The following is a 14286-nucleotide window of genomic DNA, read 5'->3' on the forward strand; positions in this document are numbered from 1 at the left end:
GCGCGGTCGGCTGCAGCGCGGCGCGCGACGGGCGTGAACCTCCCCGCCGCGGGGCACGATGGTCGATTCCGGGGGCGGGGCCTCCGCGCGCCACAGGCGGAAGCAGCTCGCGAGGCGCTTGAGTCAGGCTGGCGGACGCTTCCTCCGGCCCTCGGCGCGGTGGCGGCGGTGGCCTCTTCTTCCCCGCGACTGAAGCGTTCACCTCGCCTCGACCGCACCAGACTCCTCCCGCCCGTCCCGGGCCGAGCACCGGCGCCATGTCAGCCTACCCACGGAGCTACAACCCGTTCGACGAGGACGCGGAGGACGAGGACGCCCGGCCGGCGCCGTGGTCGGACAGCCGCGACCTCGCGGGCGGGCCCGGCGCGCCCGCCGACCGGCAGCAGGCCCTGCGGCAGGAGGCCCTGCGCCGGGCCGAGGCCACGGCCGCCAGCACCGGCAGGTCCCTGTCGCTCATGTACGAGTCCGAGAAGATCGGGGTCGCCTCCGCCGAGGTGAGGGCGCTGTCTCTGGGGGTGGGGGGTCTCGCCCGGTCAGCCAGGACGGGTCGTGAGCTCTAGTCACTGGACGGTCGGTAACAGTCCGTCAGCGACGGTAAGAGACGCTGTCTTCACGCCCGTAGCGGCAGTTTGCTCTCGGCGAACTCCGGAGTTTAGTCCGCCGGAGTGTTGTTTTTTTCCCTACTTGTTGTCGAGAGGCATGTCCACGCTGTCCGGTTCAGGTAAGTAGAGACTCTGGATAGCAGAGCCCGGGTTAGGGGCGTGGAGTGTCTGTTCCTTTTACACGTCTCCTGGGCAGAGGCCGAGGCCCGGGGGCTTCAGCCCTTCCTCCTGCGCCTATGGTGTCAAGCATCCGAGGAAATGGGTCTTTGGGTTCTTTCTGGCACCGAGCGCTCCTCCAGCTCGCCGAAAGGGGAGCAGAGGGGTCTTGTCTGCCTGGACGCTGCTGAGTGCCCCAGAGTCCGAGTCGGGTCGAGTCTCCAGGCCCTTAGATTTCCTTGCCCATCCCAGCCAAGACGTCCTAGCCATACAGGTGCGGTCTGTGACTCTCTGCGGCACCAGCTCACCTGTCCTCCTCCTCCGCATCCATAGGTGGTTTCAGAGGTGTTAGGAACTTGGGTAAGAGCTGTTGTCTCTTAGCCACTGCAGTTCTTGCCCCAGCCCACTAATGAAACGCTGAGATTGGGCCTTATTTTTAAATGTTCTTAAGAATGTAATAACAGGAAAGTTATTGCTATATCAGCTACAAATAGTTAACTTTAAGCATTTGTAGCTCGTTGTTTTTCTCACTGCGTCTCTTTATAATTTTCTCTTTTGGCACACTTTCCTCAGAGCTGGTCACTTGCAGTCTCTTAGGATTTTGAGGTCCATCCCAGCATTCTCCCGCCATATCCTTAATTGGCCCATCCTGCCTGTCTTTAGCCTCGCTAAGGGAGTTTATCTTGTGTTTGCTGGATTCCTATGTTGGAATCTAAATAGAAGGTGTTGTCTTACATTTGGGAGGATTCCCTGAGGTCTTAGGGCCTAGGTGGAAGGGTCGCTTGGTTAAAGGGCCCAGGCCCAAGAATGTCAACAGAGAACTGTTTAAAAAGGCATCTCTGACAATTGAGAACAGGTGAAGTAGGAAGCCAGCGGAACAAGAAGAATAGCGAAGCAGAGGAGACCTTGGAATCTGACTTCTATGGCTAAGGTGTAGATAAGGGGAGGAGGGAAGTTCCTGAGGAAGAGAGGAGCCAAGTTGCACACTGGCCAGGCCCTGCAGCGCCGGGGCTTCTGAGCAGGGAAGTGCTGCCCAGGGAGCTTCCACGAAGGGCCTGGAGGAGGAGCTTGGGACCTGGTGCAGTCAGAGGGAAGGTCGGGAGTGCCAAAAACACAGGGACTGTGGGGACAGGCCCCACGCCACCCCCCAGGGTCCTTCTCTCCAATAATGGGGACCATGAGAGCAACGACAGAGCGGCTCCTCAGGCCGTGAGGCTTGACCTGGCCAAGCCAGGTGTTGTCCAAGAGGTTCAGCATTATGGGGACTGGGCAGGTGCCAGGCTCTGTCATCACGTTATCACACACTGACACTGCCCAGGGCTGAATCAGTTCTCAATCATCGGCTCTCAGAAGCAGGACTGGTCAGCACCCCCACACCACCCCACCCCACCCCACACTCTCCAAGTGTTCTAAATCTCTCTCATCACTCTTTTATTTTCCTGGGAGGTAGGGTGAGCTCTGTCCCAGCTGATCCAAGTCACCTGATCCGCTAACCTCCTGACTCAAACGGGAACCCACCACATACCGCTCACTGAGACATGTCACAACAGGACACAATTTTTGAAGGGTTGAGACTTGACTTTTTTAGGTCGGGAAGGTCATAATTAAGGCCCAGTGTGGCAGCAGCGGGAAAGTCACTCAGGTCACCTCTCAAGGGAGAGCTGCCCTTCTCATGAGAAACCTGCAGGGGTCACCTCTCAGGGAGGCGATCACCTCGGGTCCTGACCCCGGAGGACTGAGGCAAAGTGGGCCGGCCTGAGGAGCACCGTCCAGAACCACAGAGACTTGTGGGCCACCCGACTCTCCTTCACAGGCACGATTTGTTTCTTCTCTCTTCCTGAATTTTAATTTCTGTGACAATAATCCAGTCACAGCCTTCAAAGCAGAGGACACGTGGAAGGCTGCAAAGGCTCCTCCCACCCCGCCTCCCCGCTCCCAGCCACTTACTTCTGCCCCTTCTGTGTCCCTGTGGAGGGATTCTATGTGTGAAGATACACTTAACCATCATTTCTTTTTTTTTCTTTTTTAATTTTAACTTGAGCAGAAGTGTACTGTATGTTCTAGATGGCACATTGTTTGGCAGGGTGGAGGGCATTTCCCTAGCAACGTGAGACCTGCTGCTTTTCCCACCCTGACGCCTGTAGAATCTTAGTTCCCCACCGGGGATCAAACCCAGACCCAGCAGTGGAAGCACAGGGTCCTAACCACTGAATCGCCGGGGAATTCCCGCACTCTCTGTTCTCTGGGCTGTGTCGTGGTCCCTCTAGTGGATGACCTGTGTCTCTGCAGCCAGTCCCCTGATGCCGGGCCTTTGCCTGTTTGTGTCCTATGTGAGTCTTTGTGAGCCCTTTCACCACCCTGGCCAGGGAGACTGCCTGCTCCGCTCTGGCCACTGACGTTTTGTGGGGCCTGGGGTCTCAGTTCAGGTTGATGGTCTGAGTCCATCAACAAACGTTGGACCAGGGCCTGAGTGGCCAGCATGGTAGCATCGGCAGAAAGGGAGTTGGGGAGGGGCCCGCAGGAGACCATGTGCAGATGTGGAGCTGGGCCACCGAGAGCATCACGGCCAACACCCCGCTGAGAGCATCCTGGCGCGGCCAGCGCACCTGCACACAGTCTCCTGCAGGCCCCTCCCCTCCATGGTGTCTCTCCACACTCCACAGTCACCAAAGCCCCACTGGCGCTCAGCTCAGAGAGGTGGGCCCAGGAGGACACCTTTCTAGTCTGGGAACAGAGGCCATCTCGGCCGTCTGTCTTGGGGGCTCCATGACTTAGAGGAATCCCTCATCCTCTGGGCAGACCCTCCCGCTCTCCACGTGAGGGCAATCCTAACCAGAGGCTCCCCTCCGAGGGAGCCTGGGCTGGTTCTGATGTGGCCAGAGTTCTTCGCACAGGCCTGTCCTGAAGCAGAAGCTGATGGAGAGCGGCAGACAGCTGCTCAGCTGGGTGATTCCCAGTTGGTTTCTGACAGTGGAGAAGGAACTGTGTCTTGCTCAGCCTTCTGCTCCCACACTTGCCAGCATAGTGGCCCTCCATATAATAGGTACTTCCCAAATAGCTGGCAAGTGAGCAGGTGACCCGGCTGGGGGAGGAGGGATGCAGGAAAAAGGATGACCTGAGCCATGTGGCTCTGGAGGAAGTAGATCTCTTCTGGATTTATTACTTTGTTGATTTTTTTTTTTTAATACACTATTGATGATCGAGTTGAAAAGTTTTAGGATCAGGGAGGGACTTCCCTGGCAGTCCAGTGGTTAAGACTCCTCACTTCCACTGCAGGGGGCGCGGGCTTGATCCCTGGTTAGGGAACTAAGATCCCGTGTGCAGCATGGTGCGGCTGAAAGAAAGAAAAGTTCCAGGGTCAAACTTGCTGGCTCCCTAGCCATAAGGAGGCCCCTTGTGTGGCCAGGTTGTCATTGTCCCAGCAGGTCGTACATCACACGCCAGCACCATAGCAGCCAGCTGTGTCTGCTCCTCCTTCCTGGAATGTCCACTCGTGGCCTCCATGGCATCCCGGGGGACCTTGCTTTGCTGGGCAGGTGATGCATTTGGGAAGCTGAGGGGCTCTCTGCTCTCCAGAGGCCATGTTGGGGGTCCTGAAGACCACCCTCAGGTTTAACGTTCCCCTAGAAGGACTTAGAGAATCGGCTGAGCTGTTATTCTCGCCGCTGTGGTTTGTTACAGCAGAAGAGTGCAGATCAGCATCACCCAGGGGACAGGCTGGCAGGCAGAGTCTTGGAGAGCCAGCACAGGCTCCACCCGTGCTCTCCCCGAGGAGCTGTGCGCAGCCCGCACTTCCCTGGGGCGACGTGCGTTCTCCCCCGGCTCAGCTGCCCACCTGGCCTCTCCAGATGTTGCGCCGTGTGGCTCAAGGCTCCACTGTAACCACGTTGACTGCACAAACTGTCGGGCTGGCCTGAGGACTCAGGGACGTCAAGTCACTCTTCAGGGTGGTCCAGGGCACAGGGCCAGACAGGGCCTTCCTGGGGAACATGCGGTGTAGGCAGCCAGGCCTGCTGAACTAGCCGCCCGTTGCCCCCCATCAGCCCCAGCACCCCGCACACGGCAGGGGGCAGCAGCCTGCTGCCTGTGCCCTGGTGGTTCTTGGCCACCTAGGAGGACTAGCTCCTGCTTCCGCCGGGACAGAGCCCCAAGTCTGTGTGTGCCCCGGCATGCTGGCCAGGGGCCTAGGGAGGGCCTGTGGTGACTGGGGGGCTAAGGGGTGCAGCGCTGGGCCATCTCACCCTCCCAGGAGCTCGTGCGCCAGCGAGGGGCCTTGGAGCACGCGGAGAAGATGGTGGACAAGATGGAGCAGGACCTGAAGACCAGCCAGAAGCACATCAGCTCCATCAAGAGTGTGTTCGGGGGGCTCGTCAATTACTTCAGGTCCAAACCCGCAGAGACCCCGCCTGCGCAGAATGGCATGCTCGCCCCCCAGCCCAGTGGCAGGTGAGCAGGCGCCCGGCCAGCCAGCGAGAAGCAGCAGAAGGGGGTTTGGTGCGGGTGGACAAGGCGTCCAGACCATTTCTTGTGCCTTAAAGGGCCCCAGGGACCCTGAAAGTCACACACCGGGAGGCATTTGTCCTGAGGCACGTTGAAACAAGTGTTCTGCGCTACTCCTGAGAGTGTGGACCCGACCGCCGTCCAGTCTGCCTACTGTGCATGAATTGGGTCCCTCTAAACTCCTGCTCCCAGTGGTTTGAAAGAGAATATTCCCTCTAACCAGTGTCGAGGTGACTTGCTTGCCTGCATTGTTGCTTTAGAAAGCCTTCACGTAGGGACTTCCCTGCTGGCCCAGTGGTTAAGACTCTGAGCTCCCAATGGAGGGGGCCCAGGTTCGATCCCTGGTCAGGGAACTAGATCCCACATGCTGCAACTGAGATCTGGTGCAGCCAAATAAATGAATAAATACTTAAAAATTAAAAAAAAAAAGCCTTCACGTCAAATTTTCCCATGCCTAATCCAAGTTGCCCATTGATTATCACTTTAAAATTACAGATTATCTGCTTCAAATTTTGGCTAGAGATATAATAAAATCACATGTGCAGTGTTGGCAGACGTATAAATGTCAGGTACTCAGAACATAAAAGAACTGAGTTTCTGCTAAACCAAGTGATCTGTTGTTTCTGTGTTAGGTTGTTAGCTCTTTTATCATAACAACAATTTTGCCATGCTGCAGAAGGCCTGCGCCCTGCCTGCTGTGGCACAGAACATTAGGCCGCTCTGTGCGCTCAGCGTCGTCACAGCTGCCACCAGGACACCCAGGCCACCCTGGTGGCTCAGGGGTAAGGGGTCTGCCTGCCAATGCAGGTGATGCCAGAGACGCAGGCTCAGCCCCTGCATTGGGAAGATCCCCTGGAGGAGGAAATGGCAACCCACTCCAGCATTCTTGCCTGGAGAATCCCATGGACAGAGGAGCCTGGCAGGCTGCAGTCCGTGTGGTCGCAAAGAGTCGGAGCGACTGAGCGACTAGACAGCAACAGTCAGGCCGCTCATTTGTAGTTTGGTCAGAGGAGGCGTCTGCCTTTCTCACACGGGCGCTGCTGGGAAGACTGCACCATCACAGGTGGTTCTCCTTTCCTCTGAAAGTTTTCTTTTTCTCTTAAGTTTTCTTTTATCTAAAAAAGTTTTCTTTTATCTAAAGGTTGAAAGAGGCCATCAGCTCCAGTAAAGAGCAGGAGGCACAGTACCAGGCCAGCCACCCGAACCTCAGGAAGCTTCAGGACTCAGGTTTTCAGGGACACCTTGGGCCAGGGTGGGGTGGCAGGGCCCAGCGGCTCTCTTGGGGAGCTGGGAGTGGGCATTACTGCGGGGTTTGGCCCCTTCCCCCATGGAGAGAGCGATAAGGAAGTGGGAGCCTGGCCCGAGCAGCTCCCAGCTTTTCCGGTGGAGAAGCACCTTTGCTGAGTAGGCTGTGACCCCCAGGATGCCCTCGACCTAATGTCTAGGCCTCTGGAATATTCTGGGTCATGTGGCAAAGGGGGTAGTGTGGTTGCCAAGTGGCTGGCCTCGTCGAGGGGAGTTGTCTTGGTTTTCCGACTGGACGCAGTGAAATCATAGAGGTTCTTTGCTCGTGGGAAGGGGGTAGAGGAGAGAGTGACGGCCTCAGGACTGACTTCCCAGGGCTGGGTGGGGCCAGGAGTCATTTCCCCTCAAGAGCCTGCAGAAGCACCGGCCCTGCTGACACCTGGGTCTGAGCCCAGGGAGGCCTGGTTGGACATCCACTGTCCAGAACCGGGGACGGCTTGTGGTAGTTTGTTGGGGCGGCTGATGCAGCCCAGGAGGCCCAGCCCCTGGGCCAGGAGTACAGGATGGAAGGTGTTGTGTCAGATTGCCCCATTAGAATCGAATGACAGGCCCAGAGATGCCCCTTGTCTCAGGAGGAGCTGAGGCCTCCTGGGGGCTCCTGGGGGCACCCCAGAGAGCCAGGCGCGCCAGACGTAACCAACCTGCAGGGTCTGGCAGAGGAGGGAGCAGAGGGCGTCTAGGAGATGAGGGCCTTGGAGGAAGCAGGTGAACACTCTGCCCCCGAGCAAAGAGAGACCCTGAGTCTAGCGAGAGCTGGTCCCAGGAGACAGAACCTGAGGGCCAGGGCTTTTCTGTGTGCGCTCGGAAACAGGTTTAGAGAAGGCTTCCTGGGAGCAGGCGTGTGTTATTAATGTTTCTTCTCCCACAGCCTGCATGGGTTAGCACAGTGGGCACTCCCTTGTATATCGTTCCATGTACTAAGCTCTTTGCTGAGCTTGAGGGCCAGGGTCTGACCAGACCATCCTTACCTGGGGGTCTGTGATCTCAGAAGGGCTGCCCCAAGGAAGCATCACCTTCCCCCCCCTTCCGCATCCCCACCCGGTTCTCTCAGTGACCTCGGACCTGACCGCCTTAGGCCTTCCACCGATTGTCCAGATTAAGATGAGTTTTATGAGGCGACTCTTCAAGGGTTGTCCGTTAACCATCCTCCCCGTGTCTCTTTATCAACCCAGACCCCGTCCCTGCAGGAGCCTGTTCAGCTCTGAGCTCCGAGGCCTACCCACGGAACCCGCACCTTCGCGCCTGTCACCAGAGGATCGACAGCACCCTCGGTGAGCCCAGAGTGCCACCGCCTCCGCACTCACGTGTGCCGAGCCCCCGGGGTCTGCCCCCCACCCCACCCCACCCCGCGTCTGCACGGCTCCCGGCCCCTCACCCCTTCGAGGGTCTGCCCGCCTGCCTCCGTCCCCACCTCTGTCTGGGCGGTGACAGCGGCAGGGACAGGGCCTGGGCTCTGCCCGCCCCCCTCCACCTGGCCCCACGCCCACCTGCGTCAGTTACCTGTGATCTGTAATTTAGTGGAGAGGCCACAGAGCACCCTCTTCTGTTGACCCCGCTCTTTCCTGGTGAAAGGGCAGAGGGCAGCTCTGGGTGTGTCCCCCACCTGCTGTACACGTGCACACACTTGCACTCCTGCAGGCACATACTCGCACACATATCTGCAGGCAAACGCATGCACACGCTTGCATATACAGTCACAAAACTCGCGAAGGAGCTTTACCTTCACCCAGACAGTCAGGTCAGGACGCCCCTCCACGGTTGGCATAGCCCTGTCTGGGGACCCCGGGGCCCTCGCTGGCCCCTCCCCGCTCACGGTCAGCGCTCTGTGCCACTCTGCTGACAAAGCCCTTTGTGTGCTCGCGGCCGACCGTGACCTGATGGACACCTTTCCGCTTAAGACGAACTGAGATTGGTTTTTACCACTTTTTGTGACAGAAAGGAAATACCTTTTAAAAAGAGGAGTAAAGCTTGAGGTATGTCTCAGATATGCTTCCAGGCGGGGACCTCCTGTCTGCGGCTCTGCATCTGTGCTTGACCCACCATCAGGTTTAAACACAGCTGGAAGTTGTATGGCCCTGTGTGAATTTCTAGAAGAAACACCATGTCCATGTACGGACAGTGGGTCTCCCGGTGGGGCTCAGGAGGAGGGGCTTTTCCGGCGACCACTTACTGCTGCTTCTCTCGCACCTGTGTGTCTTGGAACCTGTAACCATTGCCCTGGCACCTGACCATCTCCCAGGAAGAGGGCCCGGTGACCACAGGGGGGCATCTGGGGTGCAGGCCCCGACGCCCTGGCTTGGCTCAGGCCCGCGCATACCCTCCTGTCTCGCAGATGAGCTGTCCATGGGCCTGGGCCGGCTGAAGGACATCGCGCTGGGAATACAGACGGAGATTGACGAGCAGGACGACATCCTCGACCGCCTCACGAGCAAGGTGGACAAGCTGGACGTCAACATCACCAGCACTGACAGGAAAGTGCGGCAGCTCTGAGGCAGTGGCGGACTTCTGGCCCACTGCAGCGAAGAGGTTTCAAAGGTCTTCTTTTAAACTCCTAAGAAACTTCACTTACTACTTCAAAATGTGATTTAACACGTGTTTGCAGATGTTGTAACAGTGTGGGTTTTGTTTAGAGCACACGGGCCCCCCTTCCCTCAGGATCCTGACTGGAGAGCTATGGGCCGGGCGGCGGGCAGGCCAGCCAGAGTCTGCACGTGATGTGTGTCCCCCAGACCGCCCACGGCACAGCGCCAAGGGCCGTGAGACCCCAGGTTGCAGACGCTCCCCCGCCATGAGCCCGTCATGATGCTCTGAGCCCCAGGAGAGGCCCTGAGCTGCAGGTTCGGGGTGGAGGGGGTGGGCGTCCTCGCTATTTCATGGACAGACACCACCTCCTCCCCTCCCGTCCCCTGAACTCAGCAGGCGTTTGATTTCAAGAGGAGAAGGGGATTCAGACCCGCCCTGCTCCCTGTGACGCCTGGAAACACACAGGGAGCAGGTGAGCCTGGGAACAGGCTCAGGAACAGGTTTGACTCTGGTCCCAGGCTGCGTGGCTGGCCGGCCCCGAGCACACACGGGGGCAGCCCCGAAGGTGCTCCGCCGAGCTCTCCGCCCTCAGGTCCCCTGGACCAGGCCCCCACGCAGCAGTGTTCACTCCGTGCCTGGAGTCCCCGGCCCGTCCAGGATGCCCACCCTCTCTCCTCGCGCTGCTGGCCACACGCCTTGACTCATCACATGGTTGTCTGTCCCCCAGTTTTAGGACTGGAATCGGCACAAGACAGGCTGTGCCTAGAAGCATTTGGCTTTTTAAAAGCCCAGAGGTTATTCTAACCAGCATAACATGTTCTCGTTTCTCATTTTATTAAGAAGAAGAATAATTTAAAAGCATTAATTAAAATTGATTTCTGAACTTAAATGATTTTGTGTTGGTACCTCCAACAAAATAATGGAAGGCACAAGGTCTTTTTATTTTTTTTTATTTTATTTTTTTTTACAAGGTCTTTTTAAACACAAATTGTTTAAAATGTTTTGAAGACAGTGAAAGGGACTGATTTTGATAAGATAGTGGAGGTCAGAAGCTTTAAAATCACAGTGCCTTTCACCTTGAAACTTGGCCTGACACGGTGACCTCACCGCTTAGGTTTAGTCACATGTAAACAAAGCCCCTTAAAGCACAAAGACAGACCTGGAGGTCTGTCGGGGCTGCAGCGAGGCCTCAGCACTTACGTAGCAGTTTCTATATAAAAGTTCCACCCCTGGTACCTTGGGCTCCGGCGGAGCGGAAGACGCGTGGAACTGTGCGAGGATCCGCGGGCTGTGCAGGTCTGAGTCCCACTCTGATCCCTCGTGCGGGTCTCAGCGCTTCTGTGGAGACCGGGGTTCGCAGCCCGGCAGCTGCGGGAGTGGATGCTCCATGGCCGGGCCCCGGCGGAGGTCGTGCTGCGTGTCGCTTGTGAGCGGGGCCCTGGTCCCTGTGCGGCCGCTAGCGTGTTTAAGGTCTTGTGGGCCCTTTGGGGAAAGGGCGTCCAAATTTTTCTTCAAAAAAAGTCCCCCCCCCCCTTTTTTTTTTTACTCCTAACCATTATTTTCAGTGCAGTCCGGCCCAAGAAAAGTTTAGGCAAAGTTAGTCCACTAGGTACCCTATTCTTTATTTTTTAGTGTTTGGAGTGATTTGCGGGACAGTGGTTATCACCGAAGGAGAAAATTAGTACAGGCATAGTGTGCCATGCAGTGTATTTAAAATATTAAGGTTATAAATACGTAATGAGCAAAGAGGCTGTCCTTAAGTCTGAATTATTTCTTGGAAATGTAGGACAAGTCAGGAGGTTTATTAACACTGAGGTGCCAGTTCCATGAAGTTGGATGATAAAATCACTGCTTGATTCAGAACCACAATATTTAAAAATTACTTCTCTCTAAACCCCAGTGTACCATGAAAAACTAAGGCAAGACAATCTCTACCACAGTGTGGGTGCTATGTGTGTGTGTGGGGGGGGGGTGGTGAGGAGGGCAAAGACTGTTAGCCTGTTAGAAAAAGGTGTTGCCTTGAATTTTTAACAGTAGACCATGGGACCTGTATGTATGACCAGGTTCTTAAAAATAGGAAAAAAAAAAAATAATAAAAATGAATAAATAAAAGTTCCACACCTGATGCCCGACCTTCCTAAATACACTGGCCACCTCCGAGGGCGACCACCTCTGCAGGTAGACAAGCTGTCATGTTGTAGCCGCCTCGTGAGGCTGACCCACGTCACCGTATCACTGGGAACGTCCATGATGCAGTGGACGGTGAGCCGATCCACGTCTGCTAACCTCCAGCCCGTCGTGGTCATTCTCCTGGTAACTGGAAAAAGGAAAAATGTTAAACATCCTCTCAGCCCACGCTGAACCTGTTCAGGGCGCCTCCAAGCAAAAAGGCTGCTCGAAAGTGTGACTGCAGCACCCAGCACCAGCCCTGGGTTTCCCTCCTCAGCGCCTTCCCCCGGGTGTTGGGGTAACTCGGCGCATCGCTCTCGGCCTTGGGCCCTGGGAGGTGAGTCGGCACACCTGGACCCAGGCTTCTGCGATGGCTCATTAAACACGCAGAGGCCACTGCCAGACACTCAGCCTGCCTCTCGCATCACGGGGTTCGCAACTGTTGACGCAAGGCAACATAGCACCTTACTTTGTGAGGCCGCTCTCCCCCGCCCCTGCCTTTTACCCCAAGCTGTGCAGGGAGGGTTGGCCTCACTCTTCTGGAAACGTCCCCCCACCACACACACACACGGCCCGTGTGTCTGGTTCTGTTCTGGTTCGAGTCCCTTATTCTGAGGCCTGAGCCTCGTGCCCACCGAGGGCCAGTGGCTGCTGCTCCGCCAGCCGGCAGAGCCGCTCACATTCCTGGAGAGCAGAGGAGGACCTCGGGCCTCCAGAATCCGCATGTGTGGTTGCGTGCGGGGGACACACGGTGGTTGAGGAGAAGTCAAGTCTGCCCTCCGGACGCACGTGTCGGGAGACACGGGGGTGCTGGGCTGGGGCCGCTGCCTTGCCACGAGGGGTCCGAAAGACAGGTGTGGATTTCCACGGTCCACCTGGAGACACACCGTGCCTTCCGCAGAGCGGCTTTCCTGACTCGCTGGCTCCACGCCATGCGTGCTCCAGACTTAGAGGCAAGAGTCTCCTCCGGGGCGGCATTCTGACCCTGCGTGGTCTGTAGTGGCTTCTGGGCATCTTTTCTGCATCCTGTGGCCCAGGAGACCGCACTTGGTGTGGACGGCAAGAGGGAAAGTGTGTCTTCGTCTCGCTTTCTCTAAGTTCTCTTTGTGAATAATGTGATTTTAAGCGTACACTACACCAGTTTAGTGGAAATCTTATACTTTGCTTCCGTGAGCCTTTTCTGCAGAGTTGACATTACCGGTATTGTTAAGCGTCTCCCGCTCTGATGCGTGAAATGTCTCGAGTACAAATGACGAGCAAGTCGTTCAAAGCGCGCCTGAGCAGGGCTCCTGCTCACGATCTGTGTCAGAGCAGCTCCCGGGCTTCATGCCTTCAACTCAAAAAATGACCGTAGTCATTGAAATAAAATGTGATGTTTTTTAATCAGACTCTGCCTCCTGTGGTGGGGACTGGGGGTGGGGGGCGGGGGGTGATTTCCTGATGGTCCAGTGGTTAAGAATCCGCCTTCCAGTGCAGGGGACGCAGGTTCCATCCCAGGTCGGGGAACTAAGATCCATACCATGTGGCCAAACATAAAGGGAAAAAGAAGTTGCTGAGAGTATAAATCTTAAAAGTTCTCATCAGAAGAAAAAAATGGAGGGTGGAGAGGGGGATAAATTGAGAGAAGGGATTAAAAAAATAATAGTAATTGAGGGACTTCCCTGGTGGTCCAGTAACTAAGATTACTCCCAATGGAGGGGGCCTGGGATCAAATGATCCCTAGTCAGGGAACTAGATCCCACATGCTGCAAATAAAGATCTCATCTGCTGCAGCTAAGACCAGGTGCAGCCAAATAAGTAAATAAATACTTTCTTTTTAAAGAAAAAAAAAAAAACTGGATGAAGTGATGGATGTTAACCAAATTTATCAAGGTGATATTTTACAATATATGCATATACCTAAACATTATGCTGTACGCCTGAAACTTACAGGGTTATATGTCAACTATACCTCAGTGTGAAAGCATCAGTTCTTTAGCACTCGGTCTTCTTTATGGTCCAACTTTTGAACTGTGGTATTGGACAAGACTTGAGAGTCCCCTGGATAGCAGGGAGATCAAACCCATCAATCCTGAAGGAAATCAACCCTGAGTGTTCATTGAAAGGACTGACGCTGACGCTGAAGCTGAAGCTCCAGTGCTTTGACCACCTGGTGTGAAGAGCCGACTCATTGGAAACGACCCGGATGCTGGGAAAGATTGAAGGCAGGAGAAGGGGGTGGCAGAGGGTGAGATGGTTGGAACGCATCACTGACTCATGGACACGAATATGAGCAAACTAGAAGACAGTGAAGGAAGGGAATTCCTGGCATCCTGCAGTCCAAGGGGTCACGCAGAGTAGGAAGTGACTGAGCAACTGAACAATACCTTGGTTAAACTCGGGCAGGGGGAGTAAAATTCTTCCACTGCTGAAAGCCCATCCTCTCCCTGCAGGAAGGCAGGCTACTGGAGAAACCAGGTTAAAATCAGAAGCTTCTCTTTCAGAGGCTTTGTTGTTCTCTAGACTGAGCACTGCCAGGCAGGGCTATGTGTTTTCACCTTTGACCCTGTGACTGGGGTGACTGTGGCCACGTAGCTGTCAGCTGTAGGATGAAGTCAAAAGCTGAAGGTATTTAGACCAAGAAAATCAAAGAAGCAAACCCAGTGTCTGGACACCCTGGCTCTTTTTTTCGCTGCACTGGGTCTTAGTTGTGGCGTGTGGGATCTAGTTCCCAGGCCAGGAATCGATCCTGGGCCCCCTACATCAGGAGCAGGAGTCTTAGCCAGTGGACCACCAGGGAGGTCCTCATCCTGGCTCTTGAGCTGCCTGACTCCAGACCTCGTGTCATGGGGAATGACAGGTACCCTTACTGCTTCGACTATTTTGAATCAGGGTTTCTAATCCTCCGGGCAGAAAGCTGGCCTAGGAAAGATGGTTACACCGTGAGTCTGTGGTGAGTAAACCCTCCTAAGATCACTGAGTCACTCTAGTGCTGCGGAATGGGCGGATCCAATTGCCTTATGGCAGGTGGGCTGGACCCCAAGCTGAATCA

At 55.7% G+C, this 14286-nt stretch overlaps 1 protein-coding gene across 1 annotated transcript; it reads left to right on the forward strand.

Moving 5' to 3' along the window:
• The first annotated feature begins 42 nt into the window (after positions 1–42).
• SNAP29 (synaptosome associated protein 29) lies at positions 43–12643 on the forward strand. The gene is made up of 5 exons (XM_070475729.1): positions 43–494; positions 5008–5204; positions 6400–6485; positions 7736–7834; positions 8896–12643. Exons 1-5 carry the CDS (start codon positions 258–260, stop codon positions 9051–9053), a joined length of 777 nt encoding a protein of 258 aa, XP_070331830.1. The 5' UTR covers positions 43–257; the 3' UTR covers positions 9054–12643.
• The last annotated feature ends 1643 nt before the right edge of the window (positions 12644–14286 follow it).

The sequence above is a fragment of the Odocoileus virginianus genome, chromosome 12, assembly GCF_023699985.2.
Source record: "Odocoileus virginianus isolate 20LAN1187 ecotype Illinois chromosome 12, Ovbor_1.2, whole genome shotgun sequence".
NCBI classification, from domain to species: Eukaryota; Metazoa; Chordata; class Mammalia; order Artiodactyla; family Cervidae; genus Odocoileus; species Odocoileus virginianus.

What these genes read in the sequence shown, in the direction of transcription:
- SNAP29 (XM_070475729.1), top strand. Translation starts at nt 258, where the DNA reads ATGTCAGCCTACCCACGGAGCTACAACCCGTTCGACGAGGACGCGGAG. An exon ending in GCCCCCCAGCCCAGTGGCAG is followed by an intron (nt 5,205 to 6,399) that starts GTGAGCAGGCGC and finishes TTTTATCTAAAG; the next exon opens with GTTGAAAGAGGCCATCAGCT. An exon ending in CAGGAAGCTTCAGGACTCAG is followed by an intron (nt 6,486 to 7,735) that starts GTTTTCAGGGAC and finishes TTATCAACCCAG; the next exon opens with ACCCCGTCCCTGCAGGAGCC.